Genomic DNA, 19,303 nt, shown 5'->3' with positions numbered 1-19,303 from the left:
ATTCCTGGCTTAAAAATGGCAAGAAATCCAGTGATTCTCTGAAGATCCTGCAGATTTTAGGAAGCAGCAGCTGTAGCCTCTTTCCAGGAAAACAAAAGTAACATCCGGCTTTCATTCTCTGATCACTTATCTCAACCAGATCAGCTTCTAATGGGATTTCCAAAAAAGCTCTTATTAGAATCTGGGACAGTGAGAAGTGCAAGCAAGGGGTTTTCCTGGAAAGCCTCTTGTGAGAAGGAGGGAGGGAGGGGCAGGGGACAGAGAGAGAGAGAAAGAGGGGGGGGGGGACCAAAGGCTGAGAAGCAGAACAGGGACAGCTGCTCTGTTCCCAGTTGTGGAAGCACCTGAGCAGTGGGGGGAGGGGGAGAAAGAACTACCTGGACCTGGCACCTCCCCCTTACTAAAAGCAGCAATGAATTATTGGACACTCCTGACAGGATCTCCTAGTTTATTCCACTGCTCTGCTGGGCCCCTCCCAGAGAAAGTGAGGAGAGGAAGGAAGGCTATTCCCTGTAAATACCATTTGAAGACCCCAACCTTCTTATCAAAAGGTCTCTTGCTCCTTCGGCAGTTGCAGAAACCCCCCTCTGCTGGAAGTTAGGTGACAGGACAGCCAGGAAGCCCCCTGGTCCAGACTCCTGGGAGATGATGGGAGGGGGCTGCCCATCAGCTCTCTGCATGATAACCTTTAGCTGGGGTATATCTGGTGGCCTTTATTCACCAAAAATTTGTATTGATTTATTAATCACATTTGTGGTCTCCCCAGAAGCAACTCTGGGCAGTGTGCAAATTCACTGGAAGAGCCGGGCATTAGGTAAAGAATTCGAGGTTAAACAGGAAGTGGCTTTTCCAGGCTGGAGAGTTGGTTGTCAGCGTCCCTGATGCAATGCCTCACTTTTGAGTTCCCCTGAAAAACATTCTGCCTGGGTTCTTTGGAACCGTCGCTCCTTCACCTGGTCCAGCAGCAACCAATGCGGGCCCCGCTTGCGTCCCCACCTCTCCCGACCTCCGAGCCCAGGACATCTTGTCCCGCTCCGGCTGCCAAGTCAGCGGTGACTGCTGTCGCCTTCTTGGAGGGTGGGGGTGGGGGAGAAAAGGAAAGGAAAAGTCGCCCAGAGATATAGCTGACTGCCGGCCACGTGTTTTCTGAGAAGTGGGCCGGGAGAAGAGAAACCAGCGCCGCTTAGAATAAACAGAGCGCCTATCTGGAGAAGCTCCGTCGCTGCAGAGACTGGGGGGAGGGTAGACGCTTCAGGCCACTTTGGGCCCACCGACCTCCCCCTCAGCCTGGCCGCCTCATTTGTCGCCGGAGCCACGGGCCGTCCACCTGTGGCCAGGTTTCCGTTGCCCCCTTTTTATTGAGTTTGCCCCATCGACTGCCAGCATTCGGAGGCTCCCTCCATGCTTGGGGCCGCCCCCTCCCCTTCCACAGCCCCCCTGCTTTGCCTGTTCCGTGAGTGGGGCTGAGGGAAGACCAAGATGAACAGGTCGCACAATGCAAGTCTGCCTCGCGTTGCCATCTGTTGCCAGTTACAATTTTTTCAGAAATTGGCTACCGCTTCCCAGCCGAAGATGGTCCCGGGATGTGGGGGGGGGGTCGCTGTTCTGGCCCAGGTGCGAAGAAGTCGAGTCCCACCGGCCCTTCCAGAGCCTCCTCCGGGCACGAGAACTGAGGGATCCAGGAGGGGATACTGGGGGTCCCGTTTCCGCCTTAACTGCAGGGGGACTGTGCAGGCAGAGGAGAGGGGCGGCGAAGGGACCCACGAGGCGCCCCCTCCCCAGTCCCCTCTCTGCCGCCAGCGCGCTCCGGCCAAGCAGCCCAGAGTCCTGCTTTCCCTTTCTTTTCCTCTGCAACCGCTCGCTTTCCTGGAGCCGCCGCGCCTCCAGAGGTGCCCAGGCGCCCCCTCCCAGCCGAAGACGGAAAGCGAAAGTGCCGGGCGCGCGCGGGGGGGCGGGGCCTGCCAGGCCTTCAAAAGCCCCCGGCGAGGGCTTTCCGAGCAGACGGGCGTTGGGCGCCGCGCCGAGAATAGTTCCCGCAGCAGCCTCAGAGCAGCACCAGCGGCCGGTCCCGGCGCGGACGATGCGGCTGCGGCGACCGCGGCGCCCCGACCAAGCAGCGCGCACAGGCAGCGGGGCCCAGCCTTTGCGAGCCGCGGCGGCGAGGAGTCCCTTTCGCCGGAGAGCTGCGGCGGCGGCGGCGGCGGCGAAGAGAAGGCGGCGGCGGCGGCCGAGCCTCGGCCTTGAGCGGCCCCGCCGCGTCCCCCAGCCGGCCTCGCAGCTCCGGGCGGGGAAGACAGCCTGCCGACGCCCAGTCACCCCCGGTAAGCGCCTCGGAGGGGTCGCCGGGTCTTTCGGGATGCACCGTGGCCGGCTGAGAAGCCCCCGGCTGACGCCTGCAGGAACCCGCGGCCGGCGCCTGGCCAGCCGAACCAGAGCCGGCGGCCGCGGCGGGGTCAGGCGCCTAGCAGCGTGGCCCTTCGCTCCGGGGCAGGGCGGGCGCCGGCAGCGGAGTCGAGCAACTGGAACGGGCGGCTTCGCCACGCTCTCCTTGTCCTGGCTCGTCTCCCGCCCGGCAAAGGGCCCCGTTCCCTGCTTGCAGGGCCAGAAAACGGCGCTCCGAACGCGGCGGCTTTGTTTCCCTCGCTCTGGAGGGACCCTTTCCCGCCCCTCTTTTCGCCATCCCCACGTGCCGGGCAGATGTGACCGGTGTCGCGATTCCTCCCCGAGCCTCCCCCGAAGGGCTGGCCTGCCGGGGCAGCTTCGGGCGGCGCGGGGCTTCCCTCCGGCCAAGCCGCTGGTGGATCTTACTTGCCCTGTGCCGGACTTGCCCGGAGCATCCCCCTGGGGCGGGCAGTTCAATGGCGGCCCCACAAAAGCGCCCCCTAGTCTCCTTGGTTGGTTCACGGAGAGCAAATCCAGGTGGTCCTTAGCCTTAAATGAGGCGACCCCCTCTTCTCCAGCGCGCCTGCTCTTCTTGGGACCGCCTACCTGAGGCACAAGGGCAGGAAACCAGAGGCTCAGGGCCCCGGGACGCATCCCTCAGCCCAGAAGGGCACAGCTCTCCCCTTCTCTGGCCCACTCAGGTCTGCTGAAGGAGGTCTCTCCTTATTTTATTGATTACACTTACATGCTGCCCATCTCGCTCACCGCTTAAGAGCCCTGAATTCTCGGGGGCTCCCCTGGGAGAACCTCCTCTTGCCCCCAGCTGGAACACCCCTTTTGAAATGGCAGCTCGAGGAAGAACAGCTGAATAACTTTGGAAGGGTTCACCTCTACCTGGAGGCTGATCTGAAAGTCTGCTTGAAGCTGTGGGAGGAGGAGGGGCTGCAGAGCAGGGGAAGGGGCTGCTTGAGCGGGAGAGCTCAGGTTACTCAGGAATTTGGCAAGCAGATGAGTCACAAAGATGGCTTGATTCTGAGGAAAGGAGCTCCTTGGGGTCCACCTTGGGGGATTTAGGCCTGAGCAAATTCTTGTACTCTTTTAGGGTGGACTTTCCTACCCACTGGGTTTCCAGAAAGAAGAGATTGGGCAAAATCTGCCTGCACAGGCTTTGCTGGGGGGTGGGCAGTGGGCGGCTGTTACTGTGCCAGGAAGGCCTCTTTTGTTCCATGCATCGCTTAGAGAGCTTAGATTCTGGCTGGTGAGATTTCCCTCCTTCTCGTAACCATTCAAACTAAAACCAGAAAGGTGGGGAGGAGTGTAGCCGCAGCAGCTTATTGTGGTGAGGGAGGGGAGGCCGAAAATATCTTGCTGTGAAGGTTGGTCTTTCACTTTGCCTCTGTTCCTGGAGAAAAGCCAGGCGGAGAAGGGTTGGCGGTTGGAGCATCTGATGGAAAAGGCATGAAGCTGAGCTGGCGGTTCCTGTCAATGGGCCTCTGTGGCTGAGAGGGGAAACCATGGCTGGGCAGAGGCGGCCTTGTTTGGGGTGCCTCGTTTTCTGACAAAAGCAGCCGCGAGTTGGGTTTGCCTGGCAGAGGTTCGGATCTGGCACTGTGATGGATGTTTCTCTTTGTGGTCCCGGCGGGGCCGCTTTGACCTGCTGTGGGTGGATCCTGAGTGACTTCTTTTGTTTCTCTTTCTGATTTGCAGGCGAACCCCAACACAGCAGCCCTCCCCTGGCCCCCCACGCAATGGGAGGCAACTCCAGTGGGTCTCGGTTGTAGGATGGTAGCACACAGCAGCGTAACGCCTGAGCATGGAATTGCAGCGGGGCTGAGAGGCCGGCTTCAGCCCCCCATCCGGGCCGCTCTGCAGGTCCGGCCTCCCCACGGCACAGTGCAAGCGCCGCGGGACACCCACTTCCACACCTTCCGCTCACAGGAGGACTTTGGCATCATCGTCCGCACCATCACCTTGCTGGAGGAGTGTGGCTTTTACTGGGGTCCGCTGTCAGTCAGCGCTGCTCACGAGAAACTGAAGGACGAGCTGGTGGGGACCTTCCTTCTCCGCGACAGCCGGCAAAAGAATTGCTTCTTCAGCGTTAGCGTTAAGACGGCCACTGGGCCTACCAGCGTCCGGGTCCTCTTCCAGGCCGGTCACTTCAGCCTGGAGGGCAGCAAAGAGGTCTTTGACTGCCTCTTCAAACTGCTGGAACATTACGTCAACTCACCTCGGAAGGTCCTGGTGGCCCCACTACACAAGGAGCGCCTGCGGTCACTGCAGGATCTCTGCCGCAGAAACATTGTGGCGACTTTTGGGAGGGAGAATTTGCCACACATCCCGCTCAACCCAGTCCTGAAGGCTTACCTGGAGTCCTTCCCCTTTAAATTGTGAGGGGGGGGAGCATTACATCAGTGGATACACTGGAGACCAGGAAGAGGAGGAGGAGGGGTCCCGGTGCTGGCAGTGGTGCCTTGCGGGTGTGCAATCCAGGAAGCCAGTTGTGCCCTGGGAGTTGTGGGAGAAACGGAGTCCCTGCGGTGGCAAATCACAGGTGGCGCAGAGGCTCCCTGTGGCGCTGGGCATTGTGTCGCTCTGGAAAGATGTGAAGGAGACCTCTGGCTGGATTGTTATACAAGCCCAGGCACCAACATGAGCACATCTCAATTCTGTAGCAGTTCCACTGAATTCAAACACTTGACTACCAATGTTTACACACTTGAACTGTTTGCACAAACTGAGGCCCTCGGAAGCCTTGCCAGTCATTTTCTGCTATGCAGAAACATTTTTGTTACTTTATATCTATTTTTTCTAAAATTTAATAATAAACCTTATTATAAAGGTTCTTTTTCTAAGGAAAAAAACACGCTTTCTCTGGTCTTTGTGTACTGGGATTCAGAGGAGTTGGTGATGGGAAAAAAGCAAAGAGGGTGGATGGATCCCCCACTAAACTCCCCACCTGGGCTTCACACTGGATCCCTCTCTGACCCAAAGAGATCTCTGCCAGGAATCCCTGAGCCCAGAAAGCACCCTCTTGGGCAGGGCCATCTCCATCCTTCCTGGGGTGGGGCAGAAGACAGCCAAGGGCCCTCCCTGAAGGCTCACTTGGGCCCTGCCTGCTGGTGGCCCCTCCTCCACGTTCAGGAGGAGCAGTGGATCCTGTGTTGCTCAAAGGCTTCTGGGTACTTCCCAGGCACCTCTTTTGAGCCCCCCCCCTCCCGAGTTGCAACTCCAGGTCAAGAGCAAGTTCTGTAGGGATGGTGCCCGCCCATCTCCTGGCCTGGGGGAGCGTGTCTCTGCAGATGGGCAGTCTAGTTGTGGGTGGGGAAGCTGGAAAGTCAGCTTGGGAGACTGGCAGAGATACTGGCTTACTTGGCGGGGGGCAGGGGGAGCATTACATCAGTGGATACACTGGAGACCAGGAAGAGGAGGAGGAGGGGTCCCGGTGCTGGCAGTGGTGCCTTGCGGGTGTGCAATCCAGGAAGCCAGTTGTGCCCTGGGAGTTGTGGGAGAAACGGAGTCCCTGCGGTGGCAAATCACAGGTGGCGCAGAGGCTCCCTGTGGCGCTGGGCATTGTGTCGCTCTGGAAAGATGTGAAGGAGACCTCTGGCTGGATTGTTATACAAGCCCAGGCACCAACATGAGCACATCCCAATTCTGTAGCAGTTCCACTGAATTCAAACACTTGACTACCAATGTTTACACACTTGAACTGTTTGCACAAACTGAGGCCCTCGGAAGCCTTGCCAGTCATTTTCTGCTATGCAGAAACATTTTTGTTACTTTATATCTATTTTTTCTAAAATTTAATAATAAACCTTATTATAAAGGTTCTTTTTCTAAGGAAAAAAACACGCTTTCTCTGGTCTTTGTGTACTGGGATTCAGAGGAGTTGGTGATGGGAAAAAAGCAAAGAGGGTGGATGGATCCCCCACTAAACTCCCCACCTGGGCTTCACACTGGATCCCTCTCTGACCCAAAGAGATCTCTGCCAGGAATCCCTGAGCCCAGAAAGCACCCTCTTGGGCAGGGCCATCTCCATCCTTCCTGGGGTGGGGCAGAAGACAGCCAAGGGCCCTCCCTGAAGGCTCACTTGGGCCCTGCCTGCTGGTGGCCCCTCCTCCACGTTCAGGAGGAGCAGTGGATCCTGCGTTGCTCAAAGGCTTCTGGGTACTTCCCAGGCACCTCTTTTGAGCCCCCCCCCTCCCGAGTTGCAACTCCAGGTCAAGAGCAAGTTCTGTAGGGATGGTGCCCGCCCATCTCCTGGCCTGGGGGAGCGTGTCTCTGCAGATGGGCAGTCTAGTTGTGGGTGGGGAAGCTGGAAAGTCAGCTTGGGAGACTGGCAGAGATACTGGCTTACTTGGCGGGGGGCAGGGGGGGAGCATGGAGGGGCTCTAAAGGCCTGGACAGCCAGGCTGCAGATTTTGTGCAGGAGAGATCTGCACAGTTTTCTCCCTCAGCTGCCCAGAACAGGGCTGCCCCGCCCAGTGACGCCAGCAGAGCATGGGGCAACATAGAGCAAAACTGGGTTTTCTCAGCCCCAGTGTGTGTGTTTGTGTGTGTGTGTTTGTTCTCCGGGTCTCAGCCAAAGCAAAAACAAAAAGGCTGGAGGGTAGGAGTTTAGGCTGGAAGAATCAGCCAACCTAAATTGATGCTCCCCTTCAGCATCCTTTGGGGGGAGGTGGAATGTTTTACCTCTCCACCCCCCTCCAGCTGGATCCAGCATGGGCTTTATTTGGGTGGCTTTTCCCTCCATACCACTCTGGCCGCCGCCTCCTTTTTTTTTTTTTATTTGCATTTATATCCCGCCCTTCTCCGAAGACTCGGGGCGGCTTACACTATGTCAAACAATAGTCTTCATCCATTTGTATATTATATACAAAGTCAACTTATTGCCCCCAACAATCTGGGTCCTCATTTTACCTACCTTATAAAGGATTTTACCTCCTCCTCCTCCTGGTTTGTTCTGCGCACTCATTCTGTGTATAGATGGGCACTCCTGAGTGTATTTTTTTCTTTCGGTTGGAGAGAATAAAAAGCAGATGCCCTCACTTAAGGTGAAGTAAGATGAGCTCTGTGCACTGCTTAAGGGCAAAGATGGCCCCCTGCCCCATTGTAGCTCTGAGGGCAACGTGGGCATTTGAGGCTCAAGACAAGGAACAAGGCAGGTGGATGTGGGGAACTGGGGATAGGATCAGGACCCAAGGCACAAGTGGAGAGGACAGGCGGTTTGCCTTCCCCAGAGAAGATCCTTCTGCTCACCTTCTCCAACTCCTAATTGGTTTCAGTGCTCCGCTAAATCTTGGACGGTGCCCAGTGCATTCAGCTCCCACTTCCTTCCTTGCTATTCTTTCCAAGTAATTTGGGGGAGTGGGAGGGAATAATTGTGCACAGCAAAATACATGAATCTGTTTAACTAGCAAAACTGCTTGACAAGCAGAGCAAACTTCTAAGAACTTTTTCCCCAGAAAAAAATCCACTTGGCTCCATGGAAAGGCTGAGTAAAGTCTAATAATAGAGCAGCCATAAGGAGGTAATTGTTATATGGAACTGTGAAAAAATGGGAGGGTCTGTAATTTCCCCTCATTCTGAACAATGCATGCCATTTCCAAGGAACCCCATACATTTCCTTAACTTTCACCAGCTTTCTTTCTTTTTCTTTCTTTCTATCATCTATCTATCTATCTATCTATCTATCTATCTATCTATCTATCTATCTATCTATCTATCTATCTATCTATCTATCTATCTATCTATCTATCTATCTATCTATCTATCTATCTATCTATCTATCTATCTTTCTTTCTTTCTTTCTTTCTTTCTTTCTTTCTTTCTTTCTTTCTTTCTTTCTTTCTCATTCGGTTCTCTTTAATTTCTCAGGAACAGCAGGTCAGTTTCACCAGAATCAACAGGGGCTTTTCACTGTACAACAGAGGCCATCTTTGGTTCCCCCCACCCCATCAAACAACAAAGGGAATTCAACCGCAAACAAAGTGGCGGGTGGGATAAACAGAAAGAAACCCCAGCTGTGCTTTGGTGCATCATGCAGAACTGGGCACCTGTTTCTTTGAGTACAAATCTTTCTCCGTCTCCTTCAGAAGGCTTCAGTTTCCTGGGGGTCCCTGATGCGCTGTTGGCTCTCTCCAAATCTGCTTCAGTCGGGATTGTTTGAAGCAAGTAGTCTGTCCATCCTTGCTCAGCTGGTTCCCCCACCCCCACCCCGCGCACCTTCTTGGATTCCTCTCAGTTGAGGAGGTTTGAATCCTGGCTCAGCCAGGGATGTCACCAGAATCCTGGCCAAGCCGGTCTGCAGCCACCCAGGGTTGACGCGAGGTGATAGAAGAAGGAAGGAAGGAGGGAAGAAGGAAGGAACGTGCTGTTCCTTTGCCTGGCCTTGCAGAAACCGAAAGCAAAGGCAGGCAAGTCAACTGTCATCTGGGATGCTTAGCAAAGGCTGCCCAAGCAGCATTCTGCTGGGTTGGGGAGCCCACGGAGAGATGCCTCCGCACCATTCCCCTCTTTGTGCCCTGCCCCATGGGAGACTGCGACCCTCCTTTGGGCTGGGAGGAGGCCCTACCTGCCCCCACGGCATAAGCAGGGGATCGCCATTAATGGCTACTTCCAGCCAGTCATGCTTGAGGATTCTGCGACTGGTTCTCCTCCCAAGAAGAGCCAGAAATAAGAAAGGCCTCAGAGACCAAAAGTGGGGCTCTTTTTCTGAATCTGCCACTTTGGTGGGGGGTGCTGGGGGGGCAGGAAAGGCACCCAGAAAGATACCAGCATGGATGCTGTCATAGCCTGGATGTCATGTAAACATTGCAGTGACTGCTCTCGCATTGGAACCGAGGCAGCCAATGCCTCCTGGTTCTTTCTGGCTTCCCAGGAATTTAGCCCCAGAGACTCTGGGGCCTCATCCTGGGCAGGGCCAGGCTGGGCTGCTTCCTTATTTGAGCAACGTCTGGACAGGAAAGGGAGCCAGCTTTTATGGAGCTCAGGCGGGACTATGCAAAGGTACTTGATTGGTCTGACACAGATTGGTCTGACATTGGTCCAGAAAAGCCAGATTGGTCTCAGAGCAGAGTTTAAATTGCTTAATCAACTCGAAGCATCATCAATCAACCTGAAACCGATCCTGATTTAACCAGGATCTTGATTCTTCCCAATCCAAAGGAATGCTGGGAAGAAAGGAGCCAGGAAGATGTTTGCTTTCTAGTCCTGCTGCAACACTCTCTGCTCCTTTACCACAAATAATGAAAGGGGTCCATTTTCCAGTCCTCAAGAGGACCCACACTTTTCCAAGGCCAAATGGTGTTTCCTTGCCATCGCAGCTGCCCTCCTGGAAGGAAATGTGCAGCAGGGTCTGAGTTGCATTCTCCAGAGTATCTTTGGTCCACTCGCATGTTTATAAATTGCTTTGGTCTTTCAATGGGTGGGGTTTGAAAAGCAGCAAGCAGCAACAATGCAAAACATGCTGCAGAACTAAAACACCATCAGTGCCACTTTTGGCTCTTTGGACACTGCCGCCCTCTTTCCTGCCTGCCTGCCAACCCCAGGAGAGGCCTTGGAGGCAGAGCTTCCTGGGACCCTGGGAGGTCCTGGGGAGACTGCATTGCCACCCACTGTTGGCACATCTACGACACACCTCTGCTTCTGCCCCTTAGCAAAACTGAGGCTTCTCTGCCAACACCTGCCCTCCTGCTAAGGCGAGGTCTGGGTTGGAAGGACCTGGGAGAGGCCCCTCATGTTACACAGTTCACAGCTGGAGCAGCTGCTGCTTCTCAGCTTACTTGGTAGACAATAACAAGAGAAGCTCAAGCATATTCTGATTTTGGTGATTAAAAGAAGCCACTTCCTTCCTGGCAAATATTCAGAATGGCTGCTACCTTCCTCCAAGTACAGCATATTAGCACAATTGCAAGGAGTGAACTTCCCACAATGACAGCTCACCTTTGTTTGCAGCCCAAGAGAGCACCCATGACAGTTAGAGATGGTAGAAGCAGGACCTCCAAGGAAGAGCCTGGGGCCCCATGGCTGCTGAGCATCTCCAGGGATGCGTATCTTGCAGCTGTTGGTGCGTGTGTGTTTGTATATCCCACCATGGCTGAACCGCACCAACCTGGAAATGCCATACGCATTTCAGATAAACAGATATTGGAAACATATCGGGCCCTTCGAGGGGTTATCTTTTCCTAGCCCAGCAAGGCATGTTTAGTACTTTCTGGGTTCCATGTAAAATTAGATTAAAGGATCCAAGCCCTCACCTAAGAAACACTCAGAGAGGCTGCAAGAAGTGCTTCACAACCAGCCAAACTGCAGCACCCTCTGAAACAGGGCTGGGATCTGCACTGTGGGGCCAGCCCATCCGGAGAACCTGCTCTGACTCTGCGGAGGTTTCTGTGTGTCTGTCCAAGGCTGTTCTTTGGGGGGGCGGGATTCAACAGGTAAAGGTGCCAGGGAAGGAAATGGGGGTGGGGGGTGGGAGCAAAGGGTGAATTTAGAACCAGCAGCTGCCCCACCTCTGCCTTAAGGGAGGTCTCAGCTGCTGTTTCACATCTCTTGCTGAAGTTGAGTTTCCTTTGCTTGTTGAAACCTCTGATGTTAAATCTTGTTATGACTGAGGCCATTTACAAGAAGTCAGACTCCAGTTCCAGTGAGCAACGCCACTGCTGTGTTTCTTTTCTTCAACAGCAGATTAAAAAAAGGGAAGAGAGGACATCCTGTCAGCCGGAGCAGGCTGGCCCTATCTCGCCATCAGAACTGCTAATCAGCAACGGCACAAACAGCCCCTCATCTGGGTCCCAATTTACTGCCAGAGATCAAAAAGGATGTCAGACCCTCTCCAGCTCATTCTGAGGCAGCGAGGGATCCCTGCAATCCCTCTAATGAGAGATCCCTGTTCAACTGAGTGTGGAAAGCTGTGCTCAGAAAGGGGGTGGCATTACTAGAAACGGGAACGGAGCACCAGCCCCTTCCTGGTCTGCAGAATTAAAGCTGAGCCAAAGCAAAGCATGCAGAGGCTGGGGGTGGGGGGAGGGGGAGAAGCAGAGCTTTATTGGGTGACATTCCCCCTCTAGGTGAGGTTCTCACATTCTCACCTGCTTGCTACATGGATGTCTTCACCTGCCTGGCTGGGAGGGAAACTGCACCTGGAGAAGCAGGGGGTGGAGTGAGTTTTGGCAACGCAGAGCTTTCCCAGAGAGAGGCCTGGTTTCAGAGCCTGCGCAGTCAGGAGCTGGAGGGGGGAGAGGGGAAGAGGGTCTGGGGAGCCCTCCCTCTTTCTCTGTCATCTTGACGCCTGCCATCATTTCAGAAAGAGAACAAGGGTTGAGTTGCCTTCTGCACAAAGTTCAAGGGTGAGAGGGAAGTTTGGATACCTTGTTGAAACTCACCCTCTGCACAAGGCCCTGCACTTAGGCAGGAAAACCTGAATGCCTAGTTATGAAGTAGGCAGCCATTCATAACTGTGAGGGGGATCTAGGCGTCCTGGTGTACAACTGCTTAACTACGAGTCAGCCATGTCAGCCCCCTCCAGATCCCTCAAGAGTCTCTCCCTTCTAGGGGGAACATTTTGCAGCCCCAGCATTGTTCCTGGGCACAGCACAGCCCCTGGCCCAAGATGCCCAGGGGGCATTCCTGGGGTGACTTGGACATGGTCCAGTCAAGGCTAGCCACCTCCTCCTCCTCCTCCTCCCCTCGGTCTCAACCGCCCTCCTTTCAGCTGCAGCTTCTGCTTCTCCAGCCAGGAAGCCACTGCCAGGATCTGCCAGGATCCCCTTCTGAGAATCTTCCTCTTCTGTGTTTGTTTCTTTTTAAGGGTAGCTCTTGCTGATTACTCAGAATCCAGGGACAACTTGTGGCTTTTCTTCATAAATACTCTACCCTCTTAACTCTCTGGGCATCAGAGGAGGAGGCAGAATGATAAACACACACGAGGGCATCAACAAGGTTTAATCAATATGTGGTGACATGTCCGGAAGCCAAAAACTATTGGGAGAAAATAAAGGGTTGGTTAGAAGAAATGACCCAACAACATATTGATTCAAAACCAGCGTTGTTTTTACTGGGGATCCTACCAGAGAAAATTAGTAAAGAAAATATTTATTTGATTATACATGTAATTACAGCAGCAAGAATTGTTTTTGTGCAAAATTGGAAAACAGAGAAAAAATCTCTGGAAGGAGAAATTATTAGAAAAATTTTAGACCGTGCAGAAATGAACAGATTAACTTTGATGATCAAAGAAAGGGAGGATTCAAAATATTTTAAGATATGGGATAAATTTTACCATTGGTTAGAAGAAAGATATAGATGAGCAATGGATAATTATGTAAGAAAATGATAATAATGTATCTGTGGAAAAATGGTAATAGTTTAAATTGGAGTGAAGAAAGAAGAAGCAACAAAAGATGGAGCCAGGAAGAAAACACCGAGACGTCACACGGAAGGAATTACTGACGTTTTAAATGTATGTTTGTCTATAAAACAACCTTTAAAAAAAAAAAAGATTTAATCAATACCAGTTGAAGCTCTTGGAGAAGGGGGAAGCAATTCAGCTCTTTGCTGAATTACACAAACATGTAGCCCACTCTCTAAGGAATCTCCTCCTTGAAGACTGTTTCTAAACGTGGCCACTTGCAGTATTAAAATAAACGGGAGAAACTTTATCCCCACATGCCACTTTTATTGGGATTAAGGGTTGATTAAGCTATTGGGGTGGGGAAGCCAAGGATCCAGAATTAGGAACTAAAATAATGCCAATGAATCCCTGGGGTCTCGTCCTCCCTTGGCCCAGCCCACTGGTGGCCATGGGGATGTTCCTCAGAGCCACACAGATTTCTTGCCACGAAAGTCAGATAATTACAACAATTCTCTCCCTAATGAGTTCCAGTAAACGATCCGCTTTCACTTTCTCCAGAATATGACTGTTTACTCTAAAAGGGAACCTCTGCATTGACATCCATGGGAGGAATATTGAATATTGAAACATTGAATATTCAATATTCAATATTTGAATTTTCAATATTGAAATATTGAAACATTGAATCCATGGGAGGCCGGGCTTTTGAGAGCCCCTGGCAAAAGGCTGCAGGGTGGCCTTTTGTGAATGGATTCTGTGGAAAGAGGTGGAAAAAACCCTGCAAAAAGGTACGAGGAGGAGGAGGAGGAGGAGAGCTCTTTGCAGAGGAAAAGCCCAAGGCACAGGAAAAGATGCAGCTTTACCTTGCTGAATGGGGAAGCCCCCATGGAGACCCGGCCTCCCCACTTAGCATCTCCGCATCCTCGTAGCAAGTATGCAGTGGATGATGGATGATGATGGCTGGCCTTTTAACAGGGGTTGATGGAAGCTGCAGCCCAAGGTGGGAAAAGGACTGGCCATGTGAGCCGAAGATTATGGGTGTTGTAGTCCAAGCATTTTAGAAGGCACTTGCAGGTGAAAAGTTGTTTCTGTTGAGGCTTCGTGCAGTAATCCGCCTTCTCTTCCCCCACCCCAAATGAGCCCAGGGAATTGACCACCACAGGGGTGCTGAAGGCCACTGAAGCGGTTGGCTGAATTTACACAAGGCGCGTTTGTGTTTCTGGATCAATGCTTAATCTTGAGGGCTGACTGGAGCCTCCTTGTGCAAGAGCAGCTTGCCTGCTTGTTCTGGAAGGATGTTTCTTGAGTTCATGCAGTGACCTCCATATTGGGAAGGCCAGAATGGTGAACTGGACCAGCTGGGCAGCTGAAAATCTGGCTGCAAAAGAAACGCATCTGAGTCACCCAAGAATTCCCTTATTTGCCCCTTCCCCCAACCTCCCCACTCACCTAGGAGTGCCTTGAAATGTTCCTAAATTAGGTATAAAAACCTCTAAACTGGACTGGATGTTCTGAAGAAAGAGAAAAAAAGTCCAAGAGACGCTAGAAATTCCTTCTCCGTTCCAATTCTTCCGCCTGATTCTCGATTCAAATTACTTTGTAAATTCGGAAGGTGCCCAAAAAGGCCCAAGGAGCTGGGCACTGGTCTGTTCTCTACCCTCTTTGGACTCCCACAACCAGAACATAGTTCGCCTGATCTCTTTGCTTTTATGATACACTCATCTCACTAACTGCACCACTGCTGCGTGAACAAACTTGGTTTCTTGGTCTGCAAGGGTCGTTGTTGTTGTTATTATTATTATTATTATTATTATTATTATTATTATTATTATTATTATTATTATTATTATTATTATTATTATTATTAAAAGGCTGGGAAGTGGCTCACCAGGCTAATGCAGCCTGTTATTAACACATAGCTGCCTGCAATTACAATTATTGCAGGCTCGAGTCCCACCAGGCCCAAGGTTGACTCAGCCTTCCATCCTTTATAAGGTAGGTAAAATGAGGACCCAGATTGTTGGGGGGGCAATAAGTTGACTTTGTATATAAATATACAAATAGGATGAGACTATTGCCTTACACAATGTAAGCTGCCCTGAGTCTTCGGAGAAGGGCGGGGTATAAATTCAAATTAAAAAAAAAAAATTATTTGATTTTTATACCGCCCTTCTCCCGAAGGACTCAGGGCGGTTTACAGCCAACATAAAACAAATTATAAATAGAATTAAAAGTAATTTAAAAACCTTATTCCATTAGGCTAACCCCATTTAAAAACTATAATAAGAATAATAAAAACCCCAGTTAAAACCATAATCTATCAGGCCAGCCCTGCACGATGGAACAGAAAAGTCTTGAGTTCACGGCGGAAGGTCCGGAGGTCGGGGAGTAATCGTAGCCTCAGAGGAAGCTCATTCCAGAGGGTAGGTGCTTGCACAGAGAAGGCTCTCCCCCTGGGGGGTTGCCAGCCGACATTGTTTGGCTGACGGCACCCTGAGGAGACCTTCCCTGTGCGAGCGCACAGGTCAATGGGAGGCTATCGGTGGCAGCAGGCGGTCCCGTAGATAGCCCGGTCCTGTGCCATGGAGTGCTTTAAAGGTGGTAACCAACACCTTGAATTGCACCCGGAAGACCACCGGCAACCAGTGCAGTCTGCGCAGGAGAGGTGTTATATGGGAGCCATGAGTAGCTCCCTCTTTTACCCGTGCAGCCGCATTCTGGACCAGTTGGAGCCTCCGGGTGCTCTTCAAGGGGAGCCCCATGTAGAGAACATTACAGTAGTCCAGGCGGGAAGTGACGAGGGCATGAGTGACTGTGCATAGGGAATCCCGGTCTATGAAGGGGCGCAACTGGCGAATCAGGCGAACCTGATAAAAAGCTCTCCTGGCGACGGCCGTCATATGTTCTTCTAATGACAGCTGAGCATCCAGGAGAACGCCCAAGTTGTGAACCCTCTCCATAGGGGCCAATGACTCGGCTCCAACAGTCAGCGATGGAACTAGCTGGCTGTACCGGGATGCCGGCATCCACAGCCACTCAGTCTTGGAGGGATTGAGTCGGAGTCTGTTCCTTCCCATCCAGACCCGCACGGCCTCCAAACACCGGGACATCACCTCAACGGCCTTGTTGAGGTGGTCAGGGGTAGAAATGTACAGCTGAGTATCATCAGCGTACCGGTGATATTGTACTCCAAAACCACGGATGATCTCACCCAGCAGCTTCATATAGATGTTGAACAGGATCCATAAGGGAACCACAATGAGCTAAAACATCAAAAAGCATCACACGTGTTGCAGGCAAAGAGCGGCTCTGCTCGGTGGCTTCGTGTGATCTTTTGCCTGGCGAATTGCAGCTCACCGAGCTGGTCCCAGGAGGTGGGGATCTGCTTGGTCTACAAGAGCCAGAGGAGCTTTCCCCAATTCCCCCCACTACCCTGGCCTGAGAAGGGCCATGGAGGCCTGGATGTGGTGCTGGTGCTAGGAGGCCCTGAGACCGCGGAGACTGAGGCAGGCCAGCCTCCCTGACCAGCTCCTTTCTGAAGAAGTGAGGGAGCAGAAGGGAAATGCCCGCATTGCCTTGTCTTCATCCCAGGCCATCCTAGTTCCGCAGCCTCCCGGGCTGGAGCATCTTTGCACTTCCTCAGGGTGACTCACAACTGGCTGGTTTTCTCTAGGGAGATTTGGAGGCACTCAGAGAAGTTGACAAAGCAACCCAGGGAAGGGGAATCAGCGTTTCCTCTTTCTCATGCAGTTCAAATGGCCTCTAAAAAGAGGTTTAAGCCACTTCTTGTGGAGAGGGGTCAGGATTAGCTCTGTCTACCCAGGCACGCCACCAGCCACAGAGCTCATGGATTGACCTTCCTGCTGTGTCAGCACCTGGGCCAGAGGCCTGCCCCCCCCCAAGTCCAAGGACAGCCCCCCAGAACCACTGATGACAGAAGGCCTGCCCTTGGAAGGACAATCAGCACAGGTTGGGCTGTAAGAAAGGAAGGTGCAAAACTAGCGTGTTTTTTTTCTCTTCAGCTCAAAGTCACCGATGCACCTAAAGCCTGAACTAAAGTCTGCCACTGAAGGGAAACGGGGGCTGAGAAGATCCCCCAATGGTGAGGCTTATTTTGATCTGAGCGCTTCTCTCTCAAAGGGAAGGTTTGCGGTCTGGTGATGCTGGAGGCAAGGGACGGCTCCTCCCCTGGAGACCTCCCAAAAGTCCTCCTTTCTGCTCTCAGATCTCACCATCTCCACTCCCTGCCTTCGCTTCTGGTGCTGCTTTGTGTGAACATCAAGGGGTAGGGTACAGCTGAGCTTATCGGTCACTTTCTGTGAAAACAAACACAGAACAGCGACTTCCCAGGAATTAGCAACAGGGAGGAGCTGCCTTTGGCCAAAGGGAAAGAGTGAGGGTGGAAGGTTGGGGTGGTGGGGAACATCAAACCAGCTGGAAGGCCCATGCAAGAAAACAGCTAGAATTACATCACCCCTCTTGAACTCAACCACAAACTCAGCACTGAGAGAACAGAGCAAGGCTGGCCCTGTCCGCAGCTCTTGAATGCAGCCTTTGGCACTGAGAGGGCCCCACGCAGTGACTGCTCCTGCACCCCAGAAGAGCAGCCACTGGTGAAAGATGCTGCTGCTCCCTTAGGCCTCCTGGGGACTCTTCGAACAGCAGCCTCTCCCGCCCCCCCCAAAGTCCGAAACAGCTGCTTTAATGAGCAACAGAGAGAGGTCTGCACTGCTCTGAATCGCTTTTCAGATCACGTTCAAGGCTCCAGAGCTGATGAAGCTGCCTCTGAAATGTGCGGATGTTTAAAGAATAAAACCCTGTTAGAACACTTCGACATGAAAAAGCACTTCTCAGAATTCATGTTATTTGAACAACTGAGCTCTGCCCTCCAGGAAGCCTTTTAAAAGGCCTCTTTCAGCAGAATGTGTCTCCGGCAAAGGCAGTGGCTGCTGTATGGTTTTCAGCCACCAAAATTATTTCTAAAGGGAGATGGCAAAATGAAAATGATGAGAAGGACTTCTTGGAAAGGGAGGTGGGGCTGGCAAGAGTAAGCCAATTCTGAGGTTGCTTTGAAGAGGGGAACTGGCTCCCCTGCTCCTTTCCCACCAGTTAAAGAGACAAATGAAACCCAGGAGGATTCAGATGGTGGCAAAGCTGAACCTGCCCAGGGTCAGCTGCATCCTGGTTTGTGTGATGCCAGGCCGGGAGTTTCTGCCACGCTGGTTATCGTTCTGCCCCACAAGGATCTCTGGGCAGGTGTTTACTTGTCCCTGCTGAGATCAGCCATATATGTGGGGAAAAGGAGCGAAAGTTCTGCCTACCAGTTTGGCTACATGCTTCAATTTCAGAAGGAGCATTCTTGTGTCTCTGCTGAAGTGTTTTTCCCAGGTAGGTTCTGCCTTGCGATAGACAACCCATCTGGAGTAGAGTGTAGGGCCTCAACAATGGCACAGCCTTTTGCATGGGTGACAAAATATTGTTGTTTTAACAGCCATGTTAACCTTCAACATGAATTCCTCACAGCCCCTTTTCCCGGGGGAATAGATCCATGCCCGCAAGGTCCAAGGAATTTCTCCTATATCATTTATAAAACATGGGGATGGGTTCAGTGGGTCTGTACCTGACCCTGCATATGGTTGTACACACACACACAAAGCCTGGAGGGGGAGTCAATTTGACCTTGCTCTCTCCAGAAAAACTGGATTTTTCTGAGCGTCTTGAGTGAATGGTGGCCAGCCAAGGCAGCTGATGAAGCTGAGCTGAAAACAAGAGAGACAGCCAAACTCCCAGCTGTGGCGCCGAGGCCAGAAACCCCCTTGTGGAGAACATGCAGTGCTGCCTGCAGGTGTGAACGCAGATGAGGCGGCCCTGAGACATCCCTGAGGAAAAGGAAGATGGAGATGGAAAGAACCCGTGAAGGTCTTGAGTTGGTTTGGTGGACTGGCTTCACATGAAAGTCAAAGTTATGGGTGCTGAGCGCAGGGCCCCCCAGCCACTCTGGTTGCCCATCAGGTGCACCCCTAGAGATGCAGGCCACCCCACTGGATGTCGTGTCCCACTCCTCCGCTGACGGCCGGGTCAGGGAAATCCGAATCAGGCGTGCCTCTGCAGCTGGTCCTAGCAAAGTCCTCAAGGCAGGCAGGAGACCAGAAAGTGACTTCAGCAAGATATGTTCGACTTTGCCTGACTCAGAGAATGCCAGAAAGCAGATCCTTTATAGAGGCCATGGGGTGTGGCTCCATGACTCAGCACTTATCCAGGCCTGCCCCTCCCTTCCTTCTGACGCCGCCGCCTATCAATTCTTCTGAAGCGAGGGTCACTCCAGTCGGCAGCTGTTGGTAATTGACCTCCCTCAGGCTCACATGCTGTGGGGGAGGGGGAGGGGTCTAGTTGCTCCGTTTGCCTGGGCATGGAGCCAGGGCTGGGGCCGGGAGGTGCTTCCTCCTCCTCAGCCTGTCTGGGCATGGAGCCAGGGCTGGGGCCGGGAGGCATACTAGGACATTCCTCAGCGTTCGGAAGCAGATAAGAAGGCCCCGGCTGCGGTGAGAGCGGGCAAGACACAACACT

At 52.7% G+C, this 19,303-nt stretch overlaps 1 protein-coding gene across 1 annotated transcript; it reads left to right on the top strand.

Annotated features, from left to right (window-relative positions):
- Positions 1 to 2,009: 2,009 nt before the first annotated feature.
- SOCS1 (suppressor of cytokine signaling 1) lies at positions 2,010 to 5,460 on the top strand. The gene is made up of 2 exons (XM_058157247.1): positions 2,010 to 2,321; positions 4,090 to 5,460. Exon 2 carries the CDS (start codon positions 4,165 to 4,167, stop codon positions 4,771 to 4,773), a length of 609 nt encoding a protein of 202 aa, XP_058013230.1. The 5' UTR covers positions 2,010 to 2,321; positions 4,090 to 4,164; the 3' UTR covers positions 4,774 to 5,460.
- Positions 5,461 to 19,303: the final 13,843 nt, after the last annotated feature.

Source organism: Ahaetulla prasina, chromosome 14 (assembly GCF_028640845.1).
Source record: "Ahaetulla prasina isolate Xishuangbanna chromosome 14, ASM2864084v1, whole genome shotgun sequence".
Taxonomy (NCBI): Eukaryota; Metazoa; Chordata; class Lepidosauria; order Squamata; family Colubridae; genus Ahaetulla; species Ahaetulla prasina.
This window is presented reverse-complemented; position numbering and strand designations above follow the sequence as displayed.

Coding starts and splice junctions, on each gene's coding strand:
- SOCS1 (XM_058157247.1), top strand. CDS start 4,165: ATGGTAGCACACAGCAGCGTAACGCCTGAGCATGGAATTGCAGCGGGG.